The following is a 22,852-nucleotide window of genomic DNA, read 5'->3' on the forward strand; positions in this document are numbered from 1 at the left end:
AGCCCGGTCGGGTCATGCTGCCTGTGTGGACTACCTGATCACACAGGGAGCACAGGTAGACCTAGCTGATGAGGATAACTGGACACCTCTCTGCTACCTGACTACCTGATCACACAGGGAGCACAGGTAGACCTAGCTGATGAGGATAACTGGACACCTCTCTGCTACCTGACTACCTGATCACACAGGGAGCACAGGTAGACCTAGCTGATGAGGACAACTGGACACCTCTCTGCTACCTGACTACCTGATCACACAGGGAGCACAGGTAGACCTAGCTGATGAGGATAACTGGACACCTCTCTGCTACCTGACTACCTGATCACACAGGGAGCACAGGTAGACCTAGCTGATGAGGACAACTGGACACCTCTCTGCTACCTGACTACCTGATCACACAGGGAGCACAGGTAGACCTAGCTGATGAGGATAACTGGACACCTCTCTGCTACCTGACTACCTGATCACACAGGGAGCACAGGTAGACCTAGCTGATGAGGATAACTGGACACCTCTCTGCTACCTGACTACCTGATCACACAGGGAGCACAGGTAGACCTAGCTGATGAGGATAACTGGACACCTCTCTGCTATGCCGTGTGCGGTCACCTGGACTGTGTCCAGATCCTCCTGGAAGCCGGGGCCGACCCTAACGGAAACATACACGGCTCAGACACCCCTTTCTACATCAGTGCTGTACTCAACAACCTGGACTGCTTCCACCTGCTGCTCCAGTCCGCTGGCGTTCTGACCCGTGATGTGGCTTCTCTCCTGCTGGATGTGGTGCTGCGTAACGTAAACTATTCGGAAGGGATTCCGCAGAGTAGTGGTTATCATGCTGTTAATAATGTATAAATTGCCTGACCCACAGTTTGAGAAACACTGCTCACTTGTCTCTTTTAGGTTAAAAATATGTCTTCATGAACTGGCAAAGCAAAATCAAGACCTCAGGAGCCACTCTGCACATAGCGTTAAGTGGATACACTGACAGAAGAGAATGGAGATCTCTCTTTCCAGGCACCATGCTGCAGCTCTGCTACTAGCTCGGGTTGAGTCTCCATTTTATTGATTATAATTTATTATATGATTGATTATATTATGATAATATGATTGATTATAATTTATGATTGATTATCATTTATTTCATTTGATTGAGCTGTTAATCAAGAATCTACGCTGATTGAACTGATTATAAGAAGGCACAGGGGACGTTCCACTGTGTAATGGTTAGCACATTGACCACATCAGGATCCGGATCCGCCAAGTGCTGGGCACACATCGCCTGAACCAAGTCCACTCCCTACCACTACCACAAGTGATGAAGGACTTTGTGCTCCACCAAAACTGACTTGAAGGACTGTCAGTTTATTTATTTGCATTTATAGATTTAGTTCTTCAGTGACTGTTTCAAACAACTCCAGGAGCAGATATTATATACCAGCTATACCTAATGATGTGATGTCACTTGAGCAATGACAACATCAGTGATGTCATCAGTGATGATGTCATCAATGATGTCATCAGTGATTATGTCATCAATGATGTCATCCTTCCTGGCTGAGCAGACTGGGTGGGTGATGTCATAGTTGTTGCTGTCATGTCATCGGTAATGTCATACATGCCAAAGTATAAATAAGCAATTTTTCTGTCTATCTCTGTCTGCCTCCACTGTCCCTACTCTCTCCGCTTCTATGTTCAACTGCCATGTACTTAACCTGCTGCCTTCTGCCCCATCCCTGTCATGAACGGCAGTGTTCTAATCTAAGCAGACTGGATTGCATGCAGCAGATCATAGAAAGCTCATCCATAAGAGACTTGAAACTTGACTTGGACTTGTGACTAAAGACTTGAGACGCGACTTGGACTATGAGACTCGCCCGGCCACGACCCCTTGCTGCGCAGCAGCTATAATTTATGTTTTGTTTCGTTGGAAAAAAGGTGAGACACGCACAATCCAAAACCTATAATAGGGCAGGTGCAGAGCTCGAGGCAGGAATAGTAGAAAAATGAATAAAGCTCGCACACTGCAAAGGCTCCAGAGCCTTTGCAGTGTGCAAGCTTTATTCATTTTTCTATGTTTTGTTTTGTTACAGTATGTTTGGTAGGGCTTTTCCTTAGCCCCGCCCCTTTCCTGACCACACCCCCTCCCACCTCCCACATACACTCCCCCCCGATACACCTGTCCATGCCCCCTACCCACCTCTCGAATCCAGACTCTCTACGACCTTCCTATCCCTAGCAACGGACCCTTTTCCCTAGCCCCGCCCCCTCCATTGAGCCGACCCGGATCAGGTCCGCCCCAAAATGTAATGGGTTCTTCCTTGACCCATGTTACACCCTTCCACCAAGTTTCATGAAAATCGGCCCAGTAGTTTTGCCGTAATCCTCCTGCTAACAGACAAACGGTCAGACAAACGGCACCGAAAACATCACCTCCTTTGTGGAGACAATGCCAATTTTGACAATGTTCCACTACTGGGATTTTCTGGGATTTTCAGTATGTTAAATTGGAAGGTTTCAAGAGCTGAATACAACACAAATAATTTCTGTTGCAATTAGTTTAAGGTTGGGTCATTTTTTCTCACAGATTCCCTAGACTATGGGCCGTTCAGAAGGTCAGAAGGCTTTGACAAGAAGGTTAGGAAGTAACAAAGTGTACAACACTGTTAATCCAGTGAACTGTTACACCACCCAAGTCTACCTCACCCAGCGTCGCCTTCAATTTAGCCTCCATCCCTATGCTCCATCCCTGCATATTCTCTCTCGAGGTAGCCAGCAAACATCTTTCTATGTGTGGCAGCTTGATATTGTTCTTCGTGGCTATTTTCTCTGTGATGCATCGATATGAGGGCGAGTCAACAGTGTAGCAATAGGTAGCATGTGCCAAGCTGCACATAGTTTACAAAGGACAATAATGTTCCAGCTTTTGAACGCATATTTCTCTTGCTCGTCTCCTTCTTCTGACTCGGTTTGTTTTGAAAGCCGGCGTGCATGCTCTGACGCTGTCGCGCGCACACACACTATGACGTATATGTGTGCGTGACAGGTCTACCTGAGTCCGTGAGGATACAATGTTTTCTTTTCTTCTTTAACATAGAAAACACTGCATGCTGGCAGGCAATGATGTAACGCAGTAACGCATGCGTTACTTGGATTAGTAACTGTAATATAATTACCGTTTTGGAAATTGTAACGCCTTATATTACTTAGTTACTAAAAAAGTAACTAATTACAGTAAGTAACATGTTACTGCCCAACACTGTTCCCGAGCATACAGGTCTGTGGTGTGTGAGGTAACAATGGATTACTTTTGAGAAAGTTGTGCCGGCCAGTAGGCTATACAGTAACCTCTTTCCCTGCAATTGCACGCATGCAAGACCAGCTTCTCCACAGCGCAGATAGCGTGACTGCAATCAATAGCTTAACCAGAGTGGACAATTCTGACATAAGCTATTGAAATAGGCTAGAATTAAAATCTCACACATCCCTCTATTAAAGAAACAAATACTTTTAGACATCTAAAAATATTGGTTGTTCATATAGGCCCTATATGAACGAAACGTTTAATTACAGTAAGCGCACGCTTTGGGACATATATAACACCATGGGGATATTATCTACTGCGTAATTGCGCAGCGCGGCAGCCCTTTGATGTGTTCAAATGGAATATTGTTCCATCAGCACCAATTTTCATTATAACAATTTGTTTATTAGTTTCTAATGTATCTATATTGAATCACCCTTCAATTATCTCCCTCTCTCTCACCACTGTTGTCAATAAAGCAACAGCACCTAAAAAAATCTGGCCTGTGGCCCCAAATCTGCAGGAACTTCTATCAAACTATATCTATATGTGTTCATTGTTGATTATTAGACCACTTCATAGTGATATCACAGGTTTGAGTCCACATCCCATTACAGAAAGTGTGTGTGTGTGTGTGTGTGTGTGTGTGTGTGTGTGTGTGTGTGTGTGTGTGTGTGTGTGTGTGTGTGTGTGTGTGTGTGTGTGTGTGTGTGTGTGTGTGTGCGCACGTGGGGGAGGGGGGTTCTCTAGTATACCGTATATCAGCCACTCACGTCTCACACCTAGTCTAAAACAGAGCTCTGATGATGTTAACCTCAAGGCCAAGTATGTGTGAATGATATGTATCTCATGTATCCCAGATAGCGTGAGAATTTTGCAGAAGTAACAACCACCACCACATGTAGCAGCAGCACCATCAGCCATCAACGGCACAGTGCTGGAGAGGGTGGACAGCTTCACGTATCTGGGAGTTAGCACCCAGAGATGCTCACAAGTCATATTTTTTGCAGGAAAGGAATGGCTTGAGCTGATTGGCTAATGCCACAGAGGGAAAGCGTGGGTGACTGTGAATGGACGGGGCAGAGGCATGAAAGGGGGTGTGCATAGCAATGTTGAGCTGTGTGTGGCTGGGAGGTAGTCTTCATCATCATCATCATCATCATCATCATCATAACTAAAAGGGAGCAAGTGGGCTCTGCAATTTTTGTCCCGGATTTTGTCCGGGAAGTGATGTCACTTGACTAGAAGTGATGTCATCAGTGATGTCATTAGAGCAATTGTGACATCACTGATTATGTCATCAGTGATGCCAAAAGACTGATGATGTCATCAGTGATGTCATAAGAGCAAATTCATCTTATGACATCACTGATGATGTCATACGCACTGACACAAACTTAAGTGGCACACACACACACACACACACACACACACCTGTGCGCATGTAAACTTAAGGGCAATAACATTTTGTGAGCAACACACACACAACCGTGTGCACACGCCAATACTGTAGGGCAGGTAAGGCCACGCAGCAGCCCAGCAGCAGGCGAGCTGCGAATGCGAGCTGCAGGGCGGGGGGGGCCACGTAGCTGCAGGGCGGGGGAGGCCACGTAGCTGCAGGGCGGGGGAGGCCACGTAGCTGCAGGGCGGGGGAGGACACGTAGCTGCAGGGCGGGGGAGGCCACGTAGCTGCAGGGCGGGGGAGGACACGTAGCTGCAGGGCGGGGAGGACACGTAGCTGCAGGGCGGGGGAGGACACGTAGCTGCAGGGCGGGGGAGGACACGTAGCTGCAGGGCGGGCTGCAGGGCGGGGGAGGACACGTAGCTGCAGGGCGGGGGAGGACACGTAGCTGCAGGGTGGGGGAGGACACGTAGCTGCAGGGCGGGGGAGGACATGTAGCTGCAGGGTGGGGGAGGACATGTAGCTGCAGGGCGGGGGAGGCCACGTAGCTGCAGGGCGTAGCTGCAGGGCGGGGGAGGACACGTAGCTGCAGGGCGGGGGAGGACATGTAGCTGCAGGGTGGGGGAGGACACGTAGCTGCAGGGCGGGGGAGGACACGTAGCTGCAGGGCGGGGGAGGACATGTAGCTGCAGGGTGGGGGAGGACACGTAGCTGCAGGGCGGGGGAGGACACGTAGCTGCAGGGCGGGGGAGGACACGTAGCTGGGCGGGGGAGGACACGTAGCTGCAGGGTGGGGGAGGACACGTAGCTGCAGGGTGGGGGAGGACACGTAGCTGCAGGGTGGGGGAGGACAACGTAGCTGCAGGGCGGGGGAGGACACGTAGCTGCAGGGCGGGGGAGGACACGTAGCTGCAGGGCGGGGGAGGACATGTAGCTGCAGGGTGGGGGAGGACACGTAGCTGCAGGGCGGGGGAGGACACGTAGCTGCAGGGCGGGGGAGGACACGTAGCTGGGCGGGGGAGGACACGTAGCTGCAGGGTGGGGGAGGACACGTAGCTGCAGGGTGGGGGAGGACACGTAGCTGCAGGGTGGGGGAGGACAACGTAGCTGCAGGGCGGGGGAGGACATGTAGCAGCCGAGCTAGTGAGCCTAGGCATCGAGCGCACGAGATGCCTTATTGAAATTAGTCTAAGACATCACTTGTACAGCCAGAGTGACAATAAACATATTGAATCTTCAAAGTGTCTGTTTCACATAAATCTGCACAGTATCAATGTGTTTCCTCACTGAACCACTGAACCATGAGATCATATTATGATGCTCCAACACTAAACAGGAGTGTTGATGAAGCTCCATTTTAAGGCAGAGAGACCAGACGTCCCATTAGGCTGTTGCTGTTGAGATCAGTGACATTAGAAATTACTGGATGCAATGATGTGAACTGCGTAAAGCTAAGTGTGCGCATGCGTAGTGGGCCTACTTCATTGGGTTTATATGCACACCAACACCTCAATCACTGGGGTATCAGTTTAAGGCAACAATCAGATTACATGGTTTACATGGTTCAGAGTAATGGGATTTCTCCAGTAGCTCAGTTTACATAGATTCATTTGGAAATCGGTCTATTGCTTTTATCTGCACCACGGAAGCTTTCAGTGGCTTGTACAGTTTGAGCTAAATGGATATAAGTGAGTTCATGATCATCCACTTTTGTTTTCAGTATTTACCCGGCTGAGAGCAGCAACTAGTGGCCCTGTGCCTTTAAAAACACCTACTGTGAAAACACTTTAAAATACTTCATGTGAAAACACTGAGGTTGAGTTGTGAAGTGCTACAAATTCCTCATTTCCTGTGATGTATATATACATGTGTCTGTAAGAGCTGCTGTCACTTCTGATGCAAGCTGAGAACAAGGTTGGTTCTTCTGTTGAGCAGCTCTGGCTCCATGAGCCCCCGCTGACCCTGGATGCTCCCTCCACCCACCAGGATGCTGGATTCTCTACATCTAATGGTCTTTGGTGAGTAAACTGTGCTGCTTCTTCTAAAGCTTCAATGCACTGCAGTCTGTATGACTTTATGTGATTTCACTGCAACAGTCACACTGTGTACACTTGACTTATTTTAGAAGTATAATATCACACTGTCGTGCAAAGTAAAACTATCATCAACTGTTTGTGTATTAAGGTAAAACATAATAACTAGGGGGTATTTAATCCCGAATTTTTCCCAGACATTTGAAAATATACAAATAATGTGTCATTAGTAACCCTTTGAAATAATCAATCATCATTTTTTGAAATTGTCATGGAAAAGTAGGTGAAAAGGTGAGTTTTATGGTCAGCAACAATTGTGACCGGTGGGATAACACAGTGCATCTAATCTGTATACTGAATTGACATATTCCTCCCATGCAGTCATACAAATTCTTATCCCAGCCCACCTATTAACACATTTGGGGGGAGGGGGGGGCTGTCTTGGAGGGTGGGGCCCCTGTAGTAGAGGGTGGAGCCTATGTGCTAGTGGGCAGAGCCTCGATACTGGAGGGTACCACCCCTCCCCCTCTTCCCCCACCACCTCCTCACCAGTGGGGGACTGGAAGCAGCTGTCATCATGCAGCAGTGGGGGAAAGTCCAGACGGGCCCCTGCTCTGTTTCTGTGGCGGCGGTGGCAATACCTCTGTATAGCTGCCGGTGCCTCCTGGTTGGTGGGTGGGAGTTCCTCCTCCGCTGCTGGCTTTCCTCTCCCTGCAGGGCATCATCTAGTTCCTCTAGTGTGCTTCTTATAGTACATTCACCCACTGATGGGACTGATGTTTTGGGACTGCTGGTTCTGTTCTCACTCTGGCTTGGCTCGTGCGCTTGCTTGGCCGTTCTCATTCTCTCCTTCCTCCTCCCCATCCTCCATGACTCACCAGGAAGAACTTGAGAGTCCTAAACCTGGATCATGGACACCACCTACTTCATCCTCCTCCTCTAGGACTCCTCATTCTTGCCACCTCCTCGACTATGTCCACCTCCTGCTGGGCTCCGTACTGCCTGGCCCAGTCGATGGACGGGTTTTTGCCGAGAAGGTGGAGGTTGCAGTCGCTGCTGGTGAAGATGATGCTGTCCCGGTACAGGTTGTCTCCACTGGACCGCCGCCTCCTTCACAGTCATCATGATGACCATGATGGAAAAGCACCACCTCTTTGAAAATGTTCTCCTCCAGGAGGAAATGGGAGAAGTCTTCAAAGATCAGCTCCTGGAAACGTGGCAGCTGTGAGGTGCAGGCTCAACTGCTCAGCATGTATGGGATGAAGATCTATAGGAGAGGAAAGCCTCGTGGAAGAAATGCTTCCTCACCGTGTTGCTGTCATAGTCACATTTCTTGATGACTCGGTTCTGGCAGTGCTGGATGGTCTTACAGAGCCCTCTGTACCCTGAGACTCCAGTCATCAAACCCTGTTGCAGAGCTTTCAGGCTCAGCTGCTCCACCTTCTCGTAGCAGCTCTGCATCTTCACCAGGTGGAAGGCCAACATACTGATCTTCTCCATGTGGCTCACCACATGAGAATGTTGTTGCCTTTGTTGAGGATGTTCTTGCTCATGTCCACCAGCTCCCTGAATAAAGCATTGTAGATCTCGGAGAAGCCCTGGCTGATCGGCTCCATCATGGCATTCAGGGTGGAGCTGATGTAGGGCTGGATGCTCACCTTCAGCAGCTTCTCTGCCTTGGGGTGGACCACCGCTCACATCTTGTTGGTGACATGCTCCTTGGTGGTGATGATCTGGTCCATGTCTGTTCATATGGAGGCCTGCAGCATGGGATGTCCCGCCTCACACTGCTGCACCACAGCCATGTACTGGGTTGCATTGCCCTGGTGCTGCAACCGCTTGTACACCGTATCACTGATCAGCATTACGTTCCTCTGCCTCTCGTGCTTCTTGCCTTTGAGTCAAGTGGGATGAGCTCCCTCAATTTGTGCAGGAGGTCCTCCATCACCAGGTTAGACAGTATCTGAGATGGTATGCCACATGTCATGTCCCAGGTGCTGTAGTGCCCATGAGCCTGGCGGTAGAGTCACATTGCATTGATGAAGGTCTGAACCTTGTTCTCCTGTGAGAAACCATTGTTGGCATGGCTGACGTACATTTGAAAATCATTACCCATCCCTAATGTATGTGTATAAGTATGTGTATACCTAGAGGCACTGTGTTATCCCACCGGTCACTATTGTTGCCATCAACATGTTTACTCATTCTATGACCACACTGAACAAAGTTGAGTAATTGCAAATGCATATATCAACACTAGAATCCTTCAAGATTATGTCGGCCAAAAAATGTTGTCCTATCTTTATGTTAACATACTTTAATAACCTTTTGTTTGGGAGCTTTGATGGAGCCAAGCTCTTTGCCTGGTGTAAGCAGGAAGTAAGCTGTGGTCATGTGACAATTTACACTAAACATGTCATGTGGCACTGCACATATTTCATTGAGACACTTTATATTATTTCAATATTTGCTGGAAATGCATTGATACATCATTCAGGAAAATCTTTAGAGCCTTATAACTGAAAAACGTTTTGGCCGGCATCTGATGACAGCCTGTTAGGAGGCATTGTCGTGCCGATCCTGTCACGGATTTACAAGCCAATTTACTAGGAACCAATCTGAGGAGTGTTTGTGCGTGGACGATGACTCTGCTGCACGGCAAACAAACCGAGGAGTTGTTTGGAGTTGTTCTTGCCCGCCGGCTTTCTCAACTGCATTAAAATACTTTCTCAGAGGATTTGGGTGGATTTGGGTTTGTGCACAGTGACAGCTGCACGCCATTGCCCTTTCTCAACTTAGAGCAAGTTGTCTTTGCACGCCTGCACGCCACGGTGATGCCACGGTCACGGCAAGTGTACTACAAGCTGATTTACTCGCAGATAGGAACCAGTCTATAGACCAAATCAGCGGGATGTTTACATTTACTTCCGGGGTCCACACATTATAATGGCGGTGAACGGCACAAACTGACGTGTTGAAGACAAAAACAGACAAAGAAGACAAAAGTGGTTCGTCCGTGTTGTGTTGTTGTTTAATATCATTCATAACAACACTTTCACTAACGTTAGTGGAGACCAGACTAGCTAATTTACCTGTTGGACCAGACCAGAGTAGACTTGACGCTAAATTAAATTAACGTGGCGTCGGTAGCTCTGTCTGTAACGTTAACGAGTCTGCTCTTGCCGAGAAGAGCCTGGTGACGCGAGGTTACGAGTCTGCAAAAAAACAGCGAGTTTGACAGACAAACAAACATTATTAGCTAGCTAACACTACATAAAACAAACACAGAAGAAAGGCTAGATACGTCGGACAAGCATGTTTACCAACCGTTTAACCATTTAAAATGAAAGTAGTCGGCCGAAAACAACGAGAGGGTTTGACAGCATTTATTTGACAACACGCACATTTAAACCTGCCGCCTTCCCCAAGTGGTACCCGGAAGTAAATTTGGACGTCACAGTGATTTGGTCTATACTCTGCCGCACGCCGCGGAGACTGGCAGTCAAAGTAAACTGCGCCAAAGCGAAAGCAAGAAGTCTTCCTGAAGATGCTGTTAAATGTTACAGAGTCAGTAAATCGAGCAATATTGTTGAGCCAATTGCTGAGGTTTGTTTTTCAAGGCTGTGTGCGTGCAAGCAACCTGTACGTCATTTAATGTGTTGCTTGTTTACCTTTGGGTGGCGTTTGCATTGTGTTCTCCATTGGGTGGACTCGTCTGCCATGCGTCTGCTGGTCATGCGCCTGCTTGTTTTGCAGTGCCCGTTCACCTTTCATTGAAAAGTCTCAGAATTTTTACAATTTATGGTGTTTTCTTTGAACTACATGGGTGTCACTTGTTTCTAAACTGTGTTGTATTGATGCTGTTGTGTGGATGTGTGGAGTGCAGTGTCTGCTGTTTGAACTGTGTTGTATTGATGCTGTTGTGTGGATGTGTGGAGTGCAGTGTCTGGTGTTTGAACTGTGTTGTATTGATGCTGTTGTGTGGATGTGTGGAGTGCAGTGTCTGCTGTTTGAACTGTGTTGTATTGATGCTGTTGTGTGGATGTGTGGAGTGCAGTGTCTGCTGTTTGCTGGATAATTGCCTTATAAGGGAGAGGGATTCTGTTTCTAGGTGCTGGAGAACATGCTCAGCTGATGGCATGATGCTTATCCACTCTTACTTTCAACCTTTTTGGAGTTACTGCTCAAGTTTGTGTTTGATGTCCAGTGATAAGTTAACTGCTAAGTGACCTTCTGTGATTACGTGGGTTTGATTTCCACAAAAATCTAAAAACTGCATTGCTGGATCATTAACCCCCATATTCATTTTGACTTTCTTTTAATCACATTTTATTGGTGGAAGTAGGTCATTTTTAGAGCAATTGAGTTTCACAGTCTTGTCCATTTTCACATTTGTCATCATAGTAACCCCCTCCCCCACCTCCCACTGGCCATTGTTAGACAGACACACACAAGTGGGGTAACAAAATATGCCTGACTGGTAAACAAAATGTGCATGGCTGGGACAATTCCAATTCAATTAAATGGGTTAAGTATATTGAATGCTCTTATGTAGCTACAGTCTACTTTTTTGGCTTTATATGATATAGCATAGCAAACAAACAAACAAACAAATCTTATGTCACAAAAATTACAGCTACAGTAAGTCTGAATGTGCATTTTTCCCCCTTATTGTAAAAGGGAAGTATGAAAAACGAACAATTTATTAGACAGACTGACACCTTCTCCAAACTGTCAACCTTTAAGGAACTGAGAAACTGTCTTGGTTTCAGCTTATCCACCATGCATTTTACAGGTTTAGTGAGTTTTCATAAACCCAAGGGTCATAGAATTTCCTAAATCCCCATAAGAACACTTGACGTTTAAAGATGAAAATCACCAAAATTCATCCAACACCGACCATCTGGGAGCAACACACAAAACAAGACATTGCATATACAGTAGGCTACATACAAATACTTGTATGTATTATGTTTGCCATCTGTCATGTTTCTCATCATGATGGACATCTGATGAAGCAGAAACCCCATGTCAATAACTGATAATTGACATTTCCACAGAAAGGCTAGGTCATGGGATGCATGATGCATTTAAATAATGACTGTTTAATATTTTTACAACTCTGGTGAGTTGAGCACACTTCTCATGTCTGACATGTAATATTGTATCTCTGTGCTTTTCTCTCCTCTAGTCTCTTTTCTCCTGACTATACCTTCACATGCAGGTCAGTACATTGCCATCAGTTTAGCATAAGAAGGAGAACAATAATCTTGTGGTTTTATATTTAGATTCTAGAGAAAATACGGTATGTCTTCTGTGCCTGACAGATGGTGGTCAGATGATCAGACTAGTTGGTGGTTCTACTTGGTGCTCTGGAAGAGTTGAAATCAATTTCTCCGGCATCTGGGGAACGGTCTGTGATGACATATGGGACCTGAAGGATGCAAAGGTGGTTTGCAGGCAGCTGGGCTGTGGGACGGCAGAGAGCGCCCCTAGACAGGCCCACTTTGGTCAAGGAAACGACCCGATCTCACTTGATGATGTGAACTGTTCAGGAAATGAATGCTTTCTAAGTGACTGCCCTCGCAACAATGGAACCCACAACTGTAAACACGCCAAGGACGCTGGTGTCAGGTGTTCAGGTGAGAAGCTTTTTTTAACACCCCCCCCCCCCACCCCTTACCATTGACTCCCCAATTGCATTTGGCCAATTGCTGTCCCGGTCGTTGCTCCACCCCTCTGCCGATCTGGGGAGAGTTGTAGACTAGCACATGCTTCCTCCAATACATGTGCAGACCCCAGTTCCCCTGCCCCCGGAACAGGCGCCCCGACCGATCAGAGGAGGCGTTAGTGCATCGACCAGGACTCATTCATCCTTCTTCACTATCCCACCCAATTCACTCATTTTGTGCCTAAAAGGCAGGAAGTAACACAGGTGTAAGCAACACATTAATGAGGGTTTTCAACTTCCAATCCATTTAGGTGTGCCAGTGCCTTAATATATTGCTTGCACTTCCTGCCTTTTAGACGCAAATGGGGTGAATTGGGTGGGATGTGAAAAACGCAAATACCCCACCGGCTTCCCACCCGCAGACACGGCCAATTGTGTCTGCAGGAAGAACGTCTGCCCAAGATGGATGTACTGCTGCCGGGAATTGAACCCAGGTCTCGGCGGTCGTAGGCCGAGTGTTGTTACCTGTACCCAAACGCCCACGAGGAGCATTCTTGATCACTTATCTCAAATAAATGTCAACCCTTTTTCTGCCTTTCTCTCCTTTGTCTCTTGTATCGTTAATTAAAACTATTGATCATCCTGCTACTGCTGCTTGTGCAAGATAGCCTACAGTAATGTTAAGTTATTCCACTTTTGCATTCCTTGTAATCATACATGTAAAGGGATTTTTAAACGTTTCACCTTGCAATTCTGACAGCTCCACATGTCATCATCTGAAGTGCAAGTAATTTCACACACAATGGTACATTGTGATTTCCCCCTGCAGGATCACTCCCTCCTCCTCGTCTGTCTGCAAACCACAGAGCACTTTCACCAGGAGAGAAGCTCATCCTCACCTGCTCACCTCCCCCCCCACTCCCCCCCCCACTCTGCTCTCAGCACCAGATCAGCTTTTACAAGGACGGATCTTCCAGAGGCAGTCAGACCATTGGATCTCTGCAGACCAGCGGGACATTAACTCTGTCCAATGTAGCCTCCTCTCACCAGGGGAGTTACACCTGTCGCTACTCGGCCCAGAGCATCACCAGCTCTAACAGCAACACAGTCCACATCACAATTGGTAGGCAATGTGTTTTACTTCACCTTGACAGACGTAATGTTTAAAAAGAATGACCACGACTTCACCAGCCAGAATCAGAGTTAGTAGGACAATTACTATTCTCAAATCTGTTCACATTTCAATCAGGTACAAACCAACTTTGTACTTTGTGTTGAGTGGGTGATTCTATATATATATATATATATATATATATATATATATATATATATATATATATATATATATACAGAAATATGTGGGTTGGTTTACCAATCAGCCTTGCTACTTTGTATCTTATTTAATAATTGAACCTCCAACTCATTTGGCTCATTTTCTTTTAAATTTTAACTTTTTTTTTCCGCATAGTGTTCTCATCTGTTGGTGTCTGAGCATAGAATTGTGCAGGAAACCATCCTCATCTGTCCTAAGATCAAAATCCAGTAAATGTATCTTCTCTTGATCATATTCATTTTTGTATTTGATGTAATCTCTTTCACACAGTGAAGCTGCAGCAGCCCAGGATCTCGGGTCCTCAGGGTTCAGAGGTCACCAGTGGTCACAGCTTCATCATCACCTGTTCAATCCCATCCCCCCAGTTTCCCAGAGGCATCTTCCATCTCACCATCTCTGGCTCCAACAGTATTTACGAGAAGCCAGCAGTCGGCCACTCAGCCTCCTTTGTCTTCCCTGTAGCAGAGTATAAACACCAGGGCAACTACAGCTGTGTGTATGAAGTGGAAGTCTCTGGACGCAAATTCAAATCTACTGCAACAGAGCTGATTGCTGTCATCATTAAACGTAAGTGGGGAAAAGTTAAAGATCCCATGAAACAAAATGGATTTGATGCATTTTGAAACAGGGTGTTGGGGCAGAAGTTAATGCAATGAAAAAGGTCTAAGCAAGTCTAAACCAAGTGTGCAGAAAACCACCCTCATCTGTGCTGAGATCAAAATCTAGGAAGTGTATCTTGTCTTTACTGTTTTCACTTTTGTGTTTGATTTTGTCTCTTTTCCGCAGTGGAGCAGCCCAGCATCTCGGGTCCTGAGGGTACAGAGGTCACCAGAGGTCACAGCTTCAACATCACCTGCTCCATTTCCCCCCTGTATCCCAAAGGCATCTTCTATCTGACCTTCTCTGGGTCCAACAGCATTTACAAGAAGCCAGCAGTCAACCACTCAGCCTCCTTTGTCTTCCCTATAGCAGAGTATGAACACCAGTGCACCTACAGCTGTGTGTATGAAGTGGAAGTCTCTGGAGTGAAATTCAACTCTACTGCGACAAAACAGATGGCTGTCTTCATTCAATGTAAGCGGGCAGAAGTTAAAGTTAAAGTTAAACACCATTTACAGCTGCTTTTTAAATGTGACCTATATCCGTACACAGGGACTCAAAGTTATAGTAGAAACGTAATGTATTCTGACTCAAGGTGAAATATTTTGGCAAATACATAGATTTATGTCAGTCTGACTGTAAATGTGAAGTTTGACTGCTACGTTTCCATGGAAATAGCCGATGTTGTATCGGCAGAGCTGCCAAGTCTCACCCTTTGAGCGTGAGAGTCACGCAATTTAACTTCACACACTCACACGCCACACTTGCTATTTCACACGCCAGAATCCCTTTCTCTTGATCTATCATCATGCGTTCATGCAGGCGGGCGCCACACATCACCCCTCCTGCTCTCCTCTCCTCTTCATATCCAAACTTACATTTCATCCCATGAACGCCACCTGGCTCTTCTTCAGTGGGTAACAATCACCGTAGTCGCTGTTATATTTGGGTTCCTCACATAAGGAAATATGCGTCACGTGCAAGAATAGAACAGAGCTGTCCGTGGTGCAGGGAGGCACGCTGCAGGCGGCTTGCAGGTGCTTCATAGGCTACTGAGAGGAAATGAATGAGTAGGCATTATAATTGGAATGTCGCTATATTATGGACTGGAAGGACGATGTCCTGGAATATTGACTTTCATTATGCATTTTGTTGTGAAAGTCTGGTAAATGGAGCAAAGCGCAGTAGGCTACTATGCGTGGTAATGCCATGGTTTCTTTGATCTCATTCTGCTCAGCATGACCATGTTATAAACAGACTAGATATTAGTATGAAGAGTTAAGTTAATCAAATTAATTGAAGCTCAGACTGTGTCTAGAAAACTTGCAGTCTTGTTTATTGATCATTATTTTGCAGTTAAGACCACCGTTTTGGTGCATTGAACCAGATGACAGAAAACAACCAACATGATAGATAGCCTGTTGCACGATTTGAGCAAATATACCTGCGTGTGCCACAATAAACTGTTCCAGTATTAAACCTCAAAAGAGGGCAAACATAGGCTATTAACTTAAGCCTAATTAAAGGCATCTAAACTTACTTTGGCCCCGAAATTGAAATCCTGGCACAATGGGTGTGTTGTTGTAAATCATTCTATCTGAATATATCTTCTTACTGACATATTCTACCAATTATGTTGTTCTTTGTTTATTATAACTTTGTAGACGGACCTCCAGGGGCGGTTGGGGCATTTTTGTTCAGGGGGGCTTGCAAAAGTAGGGCTGGGTAATATGGTTAAATCAGTATGATAATCATAAGGAAATCATAAGAAAATTAGCAAATATGAATGGTTAAGACCAACCTCACAACAGTGTATTCCTAATTAAAAATGAGATGGGGCTATAATTCCTCCCTAAATCTTGCTTCAAAGGGTCCCTTCCCCCGAAGTCTCACTCCTTAACTTTTGGTGAAACTTGGCAGCTCTGTATCGTTCTAATCGTGGTGCATTTATGGTCATTGAAATTACTTACATCGGAATTACTTTCCAGGGATACCAAGCATGTTATTGTGGACTGACGAGTAAATTATTACAGATGTTTTGATCACAAACTTATCTTATATTTACGAGATTTATATTTACTTTATTGTTAAAATACTTCATAATAAGACTTAGTTTGGACAACATACAATTGGTTTACGAATTGTGAAAGCTGAAAACCACAAGTCAAAACAGTATATTCTACAAATCATCTTAAATCACAATTTTTCATAAATATGTGGGTGGGGTTGACCCGGTAGGTTTTAATTTAGTGGATGGATGGACTTTTTTTCATAGAGATAGTGTTCTTATCTGTTGGTTATCTGAACGTAGACGTGTGCTGAAAACCAAACTCATCTGTGCTAAGATCCAAATCCAGGAAGTGTATCTTGTCTTTACTGTATTAACTGTTGGGTTCAATTTTGATTTTCCTCAGTGAAGCCCAGCATCTCCCTGATGTCTCCTCCGGTTCCTGAGGTCACCAGGGGTCACAGCTTTGTTATCACCTGCTCCATTCCCACCCAGTTTGCTGGAGGCGTCTTCTATCTCATCTTCTCTGGCTCCATCAACAGCATTGACAACAAGCCAGGAGTCGACCACTCAGCCTCCTTTGACTTCCCTGTAGCAGAGTATGAACACCAGGGCAACTACAGCTGTGTGTATGAAGCCAACGTATCTCAACGGAAGTTCAATTCTACTGCAACAGAGCTGATGGCTGTCATCATCAAACGTAAGTGGGCAGAACTGAAACGCCCATGAAAAAAACATATTTATTTCCTGGAATTGATACATTTCCTGTTGAAACAGGATGTTGGGGCGGGATTTAATGCAGTGCAGACAATGCATGTCTAAACCAATGGAATATCAATCAGGTAGATAACTTACTACTCTTACTATAACAAAACAATGTTACAGAAGCATAACGATAGTAACGTTAGGCTATTTGCGACTTTTACATCATCCACACACACAAGACGGAAAAGTTATTTGATGAATTGGCGGAGCTTCTGGGTGGTAAATCGATTAGCTATATTAGCCACATTATCGCAAACAAGCTAACATGATCTAATAGTCAGCCAAATCCACAATATCACAAGTCAATGTATTTGTCAAAGTAATTTTGTACATCACAGTTTGCTCTAACCAGCCATTTATTCTGGTAACAACACAAAGGTATCACGTCTTCTGCAGTAAGTTTCATGGTAAACAGCAGCTAAGATAACAAGCTAATACAAAAAGCTAATGCTAACATAAACGGTCCTTCCATAAACCGAAAACACATGCCGACCTTAGTTCCCCCTGACATCAGTCACAGTGCTGCTGTTTGGCCAGACAGGCTTCAGGAGATAACACTTGTTTTTCTGCTTAGGTGGACTTTTTAGTGGACAGATGTTGCAGGTCATTTACTGACATTCGTGGACTGCATTAGCTAACATTACCCTGTGTATCTCCTTCGCTGGTTTATTTATTTACGGGCTGAAGCGTCACATCCGCAGGATTTTCTGCAAAACCTTCGGCTCGAGTCGTCCCAAATCTAGTCTCATGTGGTCAGACCCAACGTCTTACATCAGCATGGCTGGCTACTGTGAGACTCTCCTGAATCCAGCTCCTAGAAATCACCACAGCTTAGGAATGGCTGGACGCAGAGAGATGCAGCTGGCCTCATTTTTGTCTCGCGATATTCGGCAAATAATGATTTTGAAAATGTACTTTCAGAGGCTGTAGTGGGCTCAGTTTCAAAGCCAGGGGGAAGTTTCTGGTATCATATGCAACTATGGAGACCCACAGCATTGATTGGCACCATGTCAACCATGTCATTTTAGTCAGGAAGGTGGCTAAATAACATCCCATATTTAAGCAAAGTTTTGGCGAGGAGGGGGGGGGGGATGAAAGAGGTCCTCTTTTCACAGCCTAATGTTGGCAGGTGTGTGTGTGTGTGTGTGTGTGTGTGTGTGTGTGTGTGTGTGTGTGTGTGTGTGTGTGTGTGTGTGTGTGTGTGTGTGAACCAGTAGACATGTTGTTATTTAGCCTTTCTGATGCAACTGCATGGTAAAATCAGCAAAATGTAGGGAAAACATGTTTTTCACACTTCTGCAGTGGAAGTGGTCCCTGTGAAATTTGGTTTGGTACTTTGGTACTTGGTCTGAACAGTTTGAGAACACCTGGCCTACCATAAAACACTGCAGGGAAAAACTCATGGCGTGCTTTATTTAGTGTTTCTGTAGCCTCCTTGATCCACTCGGCAGCAGCTGCTGAGCGACACCTAGTGGTAAAATGTGTGTCCTTTAATTCGGTATAGTGGTTCAGTGTTGGGCACAATATCAAACCGGTTTTAAAATGTTTACACCGGCCAAACTAATTGTGTGCGTTTCACACAGTCACCACACACCTGACCCTGATGGATGGAGAATGGAGGAAGGGGGAGCGTTCACTCATTGGTTTAAAGAGAGAGAGAAAAAAACCGTATGCACATTAATTGCTTCCCGATTCATAAACATGGTTTAAGTGTTGCTGTATTTTACTGTATAGTTAATATCTGAATGATGATACAAAGTCCAAATATCTGAATGCTGCATTAAAATCACAGGTTAAAATATGAGGAGTGTGGAGGCAGCGGGGGAATCAATTAACTTTAAAAGTATAAAAAAAGTAAAAGTTGGGGGGAACGGTGGCTCAGTGGTAGAGCTGTCGCCTCACAGCTAGAAGGTCCTGGGTTTGATTCCCACCAGTGACGCTGTGAGCACTGAAGGAGTCCGTGCCCGTCCACATGTCCTCGAGTGCCCACCGCCCGGGTGGGGTCGTCAAAAGGGCCTTTCTGTGTGGAGTTTGCATGTTCTCCCCGTGCCCCCTGGGGGCTTCCCTCATATAGCAACCCCTCACCAAAACATGCAATATCATGGTCGCTGAAGTGGTGCCTCCTCTGGTCGTTCGGGGCGCCTGTTCGGAGGGAGGGGAAGTCTTTGGAATAGCGTGATCCTCCCACGTGCCATGTCCTACCGGTGAAGCTTCCCCTGTCAGGTGAAAAGAAGCGGCTGGCTAACTGCCCATGTCTCGGAGGAAGCATGGAGCCAGTTTCGGCTCTCCTCAGATCAACAGAGGGTGGAGCAGCAACCAGGATAAATACATTAAAATTTGCACTAATGGGGGGGTATAAAAAAGGTTATTTTACAATTGTTGAATCAATCTTGTTATCAGTGTTATTGTTTCACAGTTTCTGCCAATCACGCCCCATCCTCTCATTTTGTTGTTGCAATACCCTAGCTGACAGAGAAATACAATCTCAGAGAAATTAATCTCAGAAAGACTGACATGTGATGCGCATTGTTTTGGAAATATGACTCATAGTCTATAGAAGTGTATGATGGGACTTTCCCCTAGTCTAGGGTAAAAAAAGAAAGCAAAGAATTGCAACAGGCCTTGTGATTCTTATGCTTATCTCCTGATTTGATACTATCACAGTGATCAAACAGTGATACTATCACACAGTGATGAAACAGTGATACCATCACTACACACAATACAAGTATCGCAATATTAACCTCTGCACGTGTTTTCCCTCTTAGCATCTTTGGTGCTGCTGGTCTCCATGGTAACAGCCGGCTCCCTGCTGCTGATAGTGGTAGTGGTCTCGGTGGTCGCATGTCTGGTCTGCAGGAGAAGACGACGAGCCAAGCAGCCTACTCAGGGTAAAGTTACTTTTTTAGCAAACATTGTTTGCTAAAAACAATGTTTGATAACATTGTTAGCAGCTATGGCCTTTTTCAATGTGATTCTAACAGGAGGAGGCAACAGAGTTCAAACTAGATTGTTTTACTTGGAAAAACATGAATTACATGATAAAAAGTGCACAAACAAAATTAGTCCAGATTCCTCTGCTTATTGCATGCATCCACAATCTGTCAGTTTAACTCCAGTTTTCTGTTGCTTACAGAGAGACACTTTGTAGCTACTCTGTAATGCAGTGCTAATCCTTTTCATGTCAAGGGCCCCTAAACTGACACAAATTAGACCATGGACCCCCATTTGATACGTTTTTGTCACCGCACCCCCCCATCCTGCCCCCCCATTAAACTGGTCCACGGTGCAAAAAAGGTTGGGGACCCCTGCCCCATCTGATACGATTTTTGCTTTTATTACAGAAAGTATATGAAACCCATGAGCAAACGAGTCATACATTCATTGTGTTATGGGCAGTATTATAGTGCAAATAAATTGTCCCCATTTTTGCGGGGGACCCCCTGCAACCCCCTCAAGGCCGCCTGGGGGTCCCCGGACCCTACTTTGAGAACCACTGCTCTAATGGAAGGGATTTCACATGTACTGATTGTCTAGGCTATAATATGCCCTACTTAAAATGACTTACTACTCAAGGGCTACTACATAGATGTAATCAGTTGCTTCCACGATTACTACTCACTATTACTACTATGGAAGAGTAACTTGTAGGAAAACACAAGCTGCTGCTGTTTCATTCTTCTTCTTCCTGTTCTGAAGAGGAGTGTGTCTTTGTAAGGAGCTGTGTGAGAATGCATGTCATGTTGGTGATGCATGTGTTTCAGTGGCCATCCAATTCAGCCCGTATGAAGACAGGTATGAGGAAGAGGAGGAGGAGGAGGCGGACTATGAGAACGTGGAGCCAGCAGACGCCCAGAGGGGGCAGGGGCGAGCAGGAGGGGCCGAGGAAGAGGAGAGTGATGAAGAGAATGATTATGAAGACCCTGAGGAGGGTAATTTTATCAATATGGAAGATGAAAAAGTCGTTGAAGAGGAACAAAACAGTGGTGATGATGATGATGATGATGATGATGATGATGATGACAACTATGAGAATGTGGAACGGCCTGAAGCCATTGCGGACATTTATGATGAACAGGACATATATGAAAACTATTAAAATAGACCAACTTTTTTTTTGTCACTGGTAAAGATTATTGAACTTTTGCCAACTGTGAACAACATATTGTAAAATAAGAAGAAAAAGAAAAAAAAGATAATACAGTATGTTCATTGGCTGAGAAAATGTACAATTAGAAAGTGATGAACTTTGATCTTTATCTGCCTCTATGGACTGCCTTGTAGCACCGTGTCTTGTTGGACCAGAAATAGCTTTATATGGCCCTTATTCTGTGTTGTTTTCTTCTGGCGAGAACCTTGCTTACAATACAATCTCGTGTGTACATCACTTTGGATAAAAGCATCTGCCAAATGGGAAATTGTAATTGTAATTTTAAGGGTACATTAATACCCTATAGTTTGCCAAGTTTGCCCCAATATATATACTCTATATATATATAATCTAACTGCAGTTTAAATACTGCAAGCATGTAAATACGCTACACTATAGCAAGATCAAAGTGAAAAGAATGTTCTAAACGCATCAGCTAGAAAAATATAGCCTATCCCTATGTCATGATGAGATTAGATTGGTGAAAGTTTGTCCAGAATGATATCGTTTTGCTACCTTTTCTTCTCCCCGGATGATGCACATAAATATAGCCTACATTATGTAAAGTCATTGCATACATGTGTTTTTATTGTAAAAGTAAATGTGAAGTAGGGCCAATTTATTGGAGCGGACATCACAGTAGGACATGGCAGTAGAACCGCATTACGCTGTCACTCATCTAAATTACGTAAAATCTGCGAGGGATATATATGTTTCACATAGGGTTGTGTTTTGATTTCGATGTTTTATTTGCTCCAATATTAAAATGTTTCACAATTGCATGTTGTCTTAACATTAAACATTATTTCTATCTACCTTTCTATCTATTTAGGCTCATTTGGTTGCTATTTATTGTCGAAATGCATTACCCTCAATGCATGCTGGGATATTTGGTGATCATTTGTTTGGGCAGAATGATCTCGTTTTCTCTCGCCTTTTCTTCTTCTCCACTGCACAGGTAGGATGATGCAACAGCCTCTGAATGACGGGCTCAAAACTGTCATGTTAGAAAAACTGTCATGTTGTTAAAACTGTCATGTTGTTAAAACTGTCATGTTGTTATACTACGTACGGTATAACTACTTTTTTTTGTCATCGGACTTTGTACCTGTCTGAGCGCACGAGAGAGGGAGTGAGAGAGAGAGAGGGGGGGACAAAGTGTGAGATCAGCAGAGGAGAAGCTGTGCGTGGAATATCCACGCCGCGACGCACTGAATAAGGCCTGGTTTTCAAAAGCGCAAAGCGCAAAATTTACGCCAGGGGGGAAGATATCGTTAAGCCAGTATTTAAGGCCGAAACGCCCATTCTGGCACTGCGCCACACCTCTTTGGCGTAAAGCGCATTTCGTGGCCTAAATCCATGTTGCTATCTTCCCGAGGCAGGCGCAAGGCGCGTTGTTTTGCGTTTAACGCCAGTTTCTGCGCCTAAGGCCTGTCGAAAAATGCCCTTGTTTTTTTTTCTTTTTCTTTTTGTATCTTGTTATTTTTGCACTGTAATTTTGTAAAATGCACTGTAAGAGGGCATCCTTATAAAGAAGACCTTTCTCTCACGGGCCTTCCATGTATAAATAAAGGTTAAATAACAAA

General features: G+C 45.2%; 1 protein-coding gene and 1 long non-coding RNA gene across 2 annotated transcripts in view; both read left to right on the top strand.

Annotated features, from left to right (window-relative positions):
• Window positions 1–6,627: 6,627 nt before the first annotated feature.
• Window positions 6,628–12,339, top strand: LOC310788179. The gene is made up of 3 exons (XR_014553294.1): window positions 6,628–6,724; window positions 11,931–11,963; window positions 12,067–12,339. It is a non-coding gene; the product is annotated as an uncharacterized lncRNA (long non-coding RNA).
• A 533-nt stretch (window positions 12,340–12,872) lies between these two features.
• The window catches only part of LOC310788576 (adhesion G-protein coupled receptor G7-like), a gene marked incomplete at its 5' end in the record, with an annotated part of 105,731 nt that continues 95,751 nt past the window's right edge, over window positions 12,873–22,852 (top strand). Inside the window, 5 exons of the mRNA XM_083650108.1 lie at window positions 12,873–12,878; window positions 13,353–13,533; window positions 14,014–14,310; window positions 14,530–14,817; window positions 16,758–17,051. Of these exons, the coding sequence (XP_083506234.1) occupies window positions 12,873–12,878; window positions 13,353–13,533; window positions 14,014–14,310; window positions 14,530–14,817; window positions 16,758–17,051 (1,066 nt within the window). The remainder of the gene's footprint in view (window positions 12,879–13,352; window positions 13,534–14,013; window positions 14,311–14,529; window positions 14,818–16,757; window positions 17,052–22,852) is intronic.

The sequence above is a fragment of the Poromitra crassiceps genome, assembly GCF_964638095.1.
Source record: "Poromitra crassiceps genome assembly, chromosome: 13".
In the NCBI taxonomy this organism is placed as follows: Eukaryota; Metazoa; Chordata; class Actinopteri; order Beryciformes; family Melamphaidae; genus Poromitra; species Poromitra crassiceps.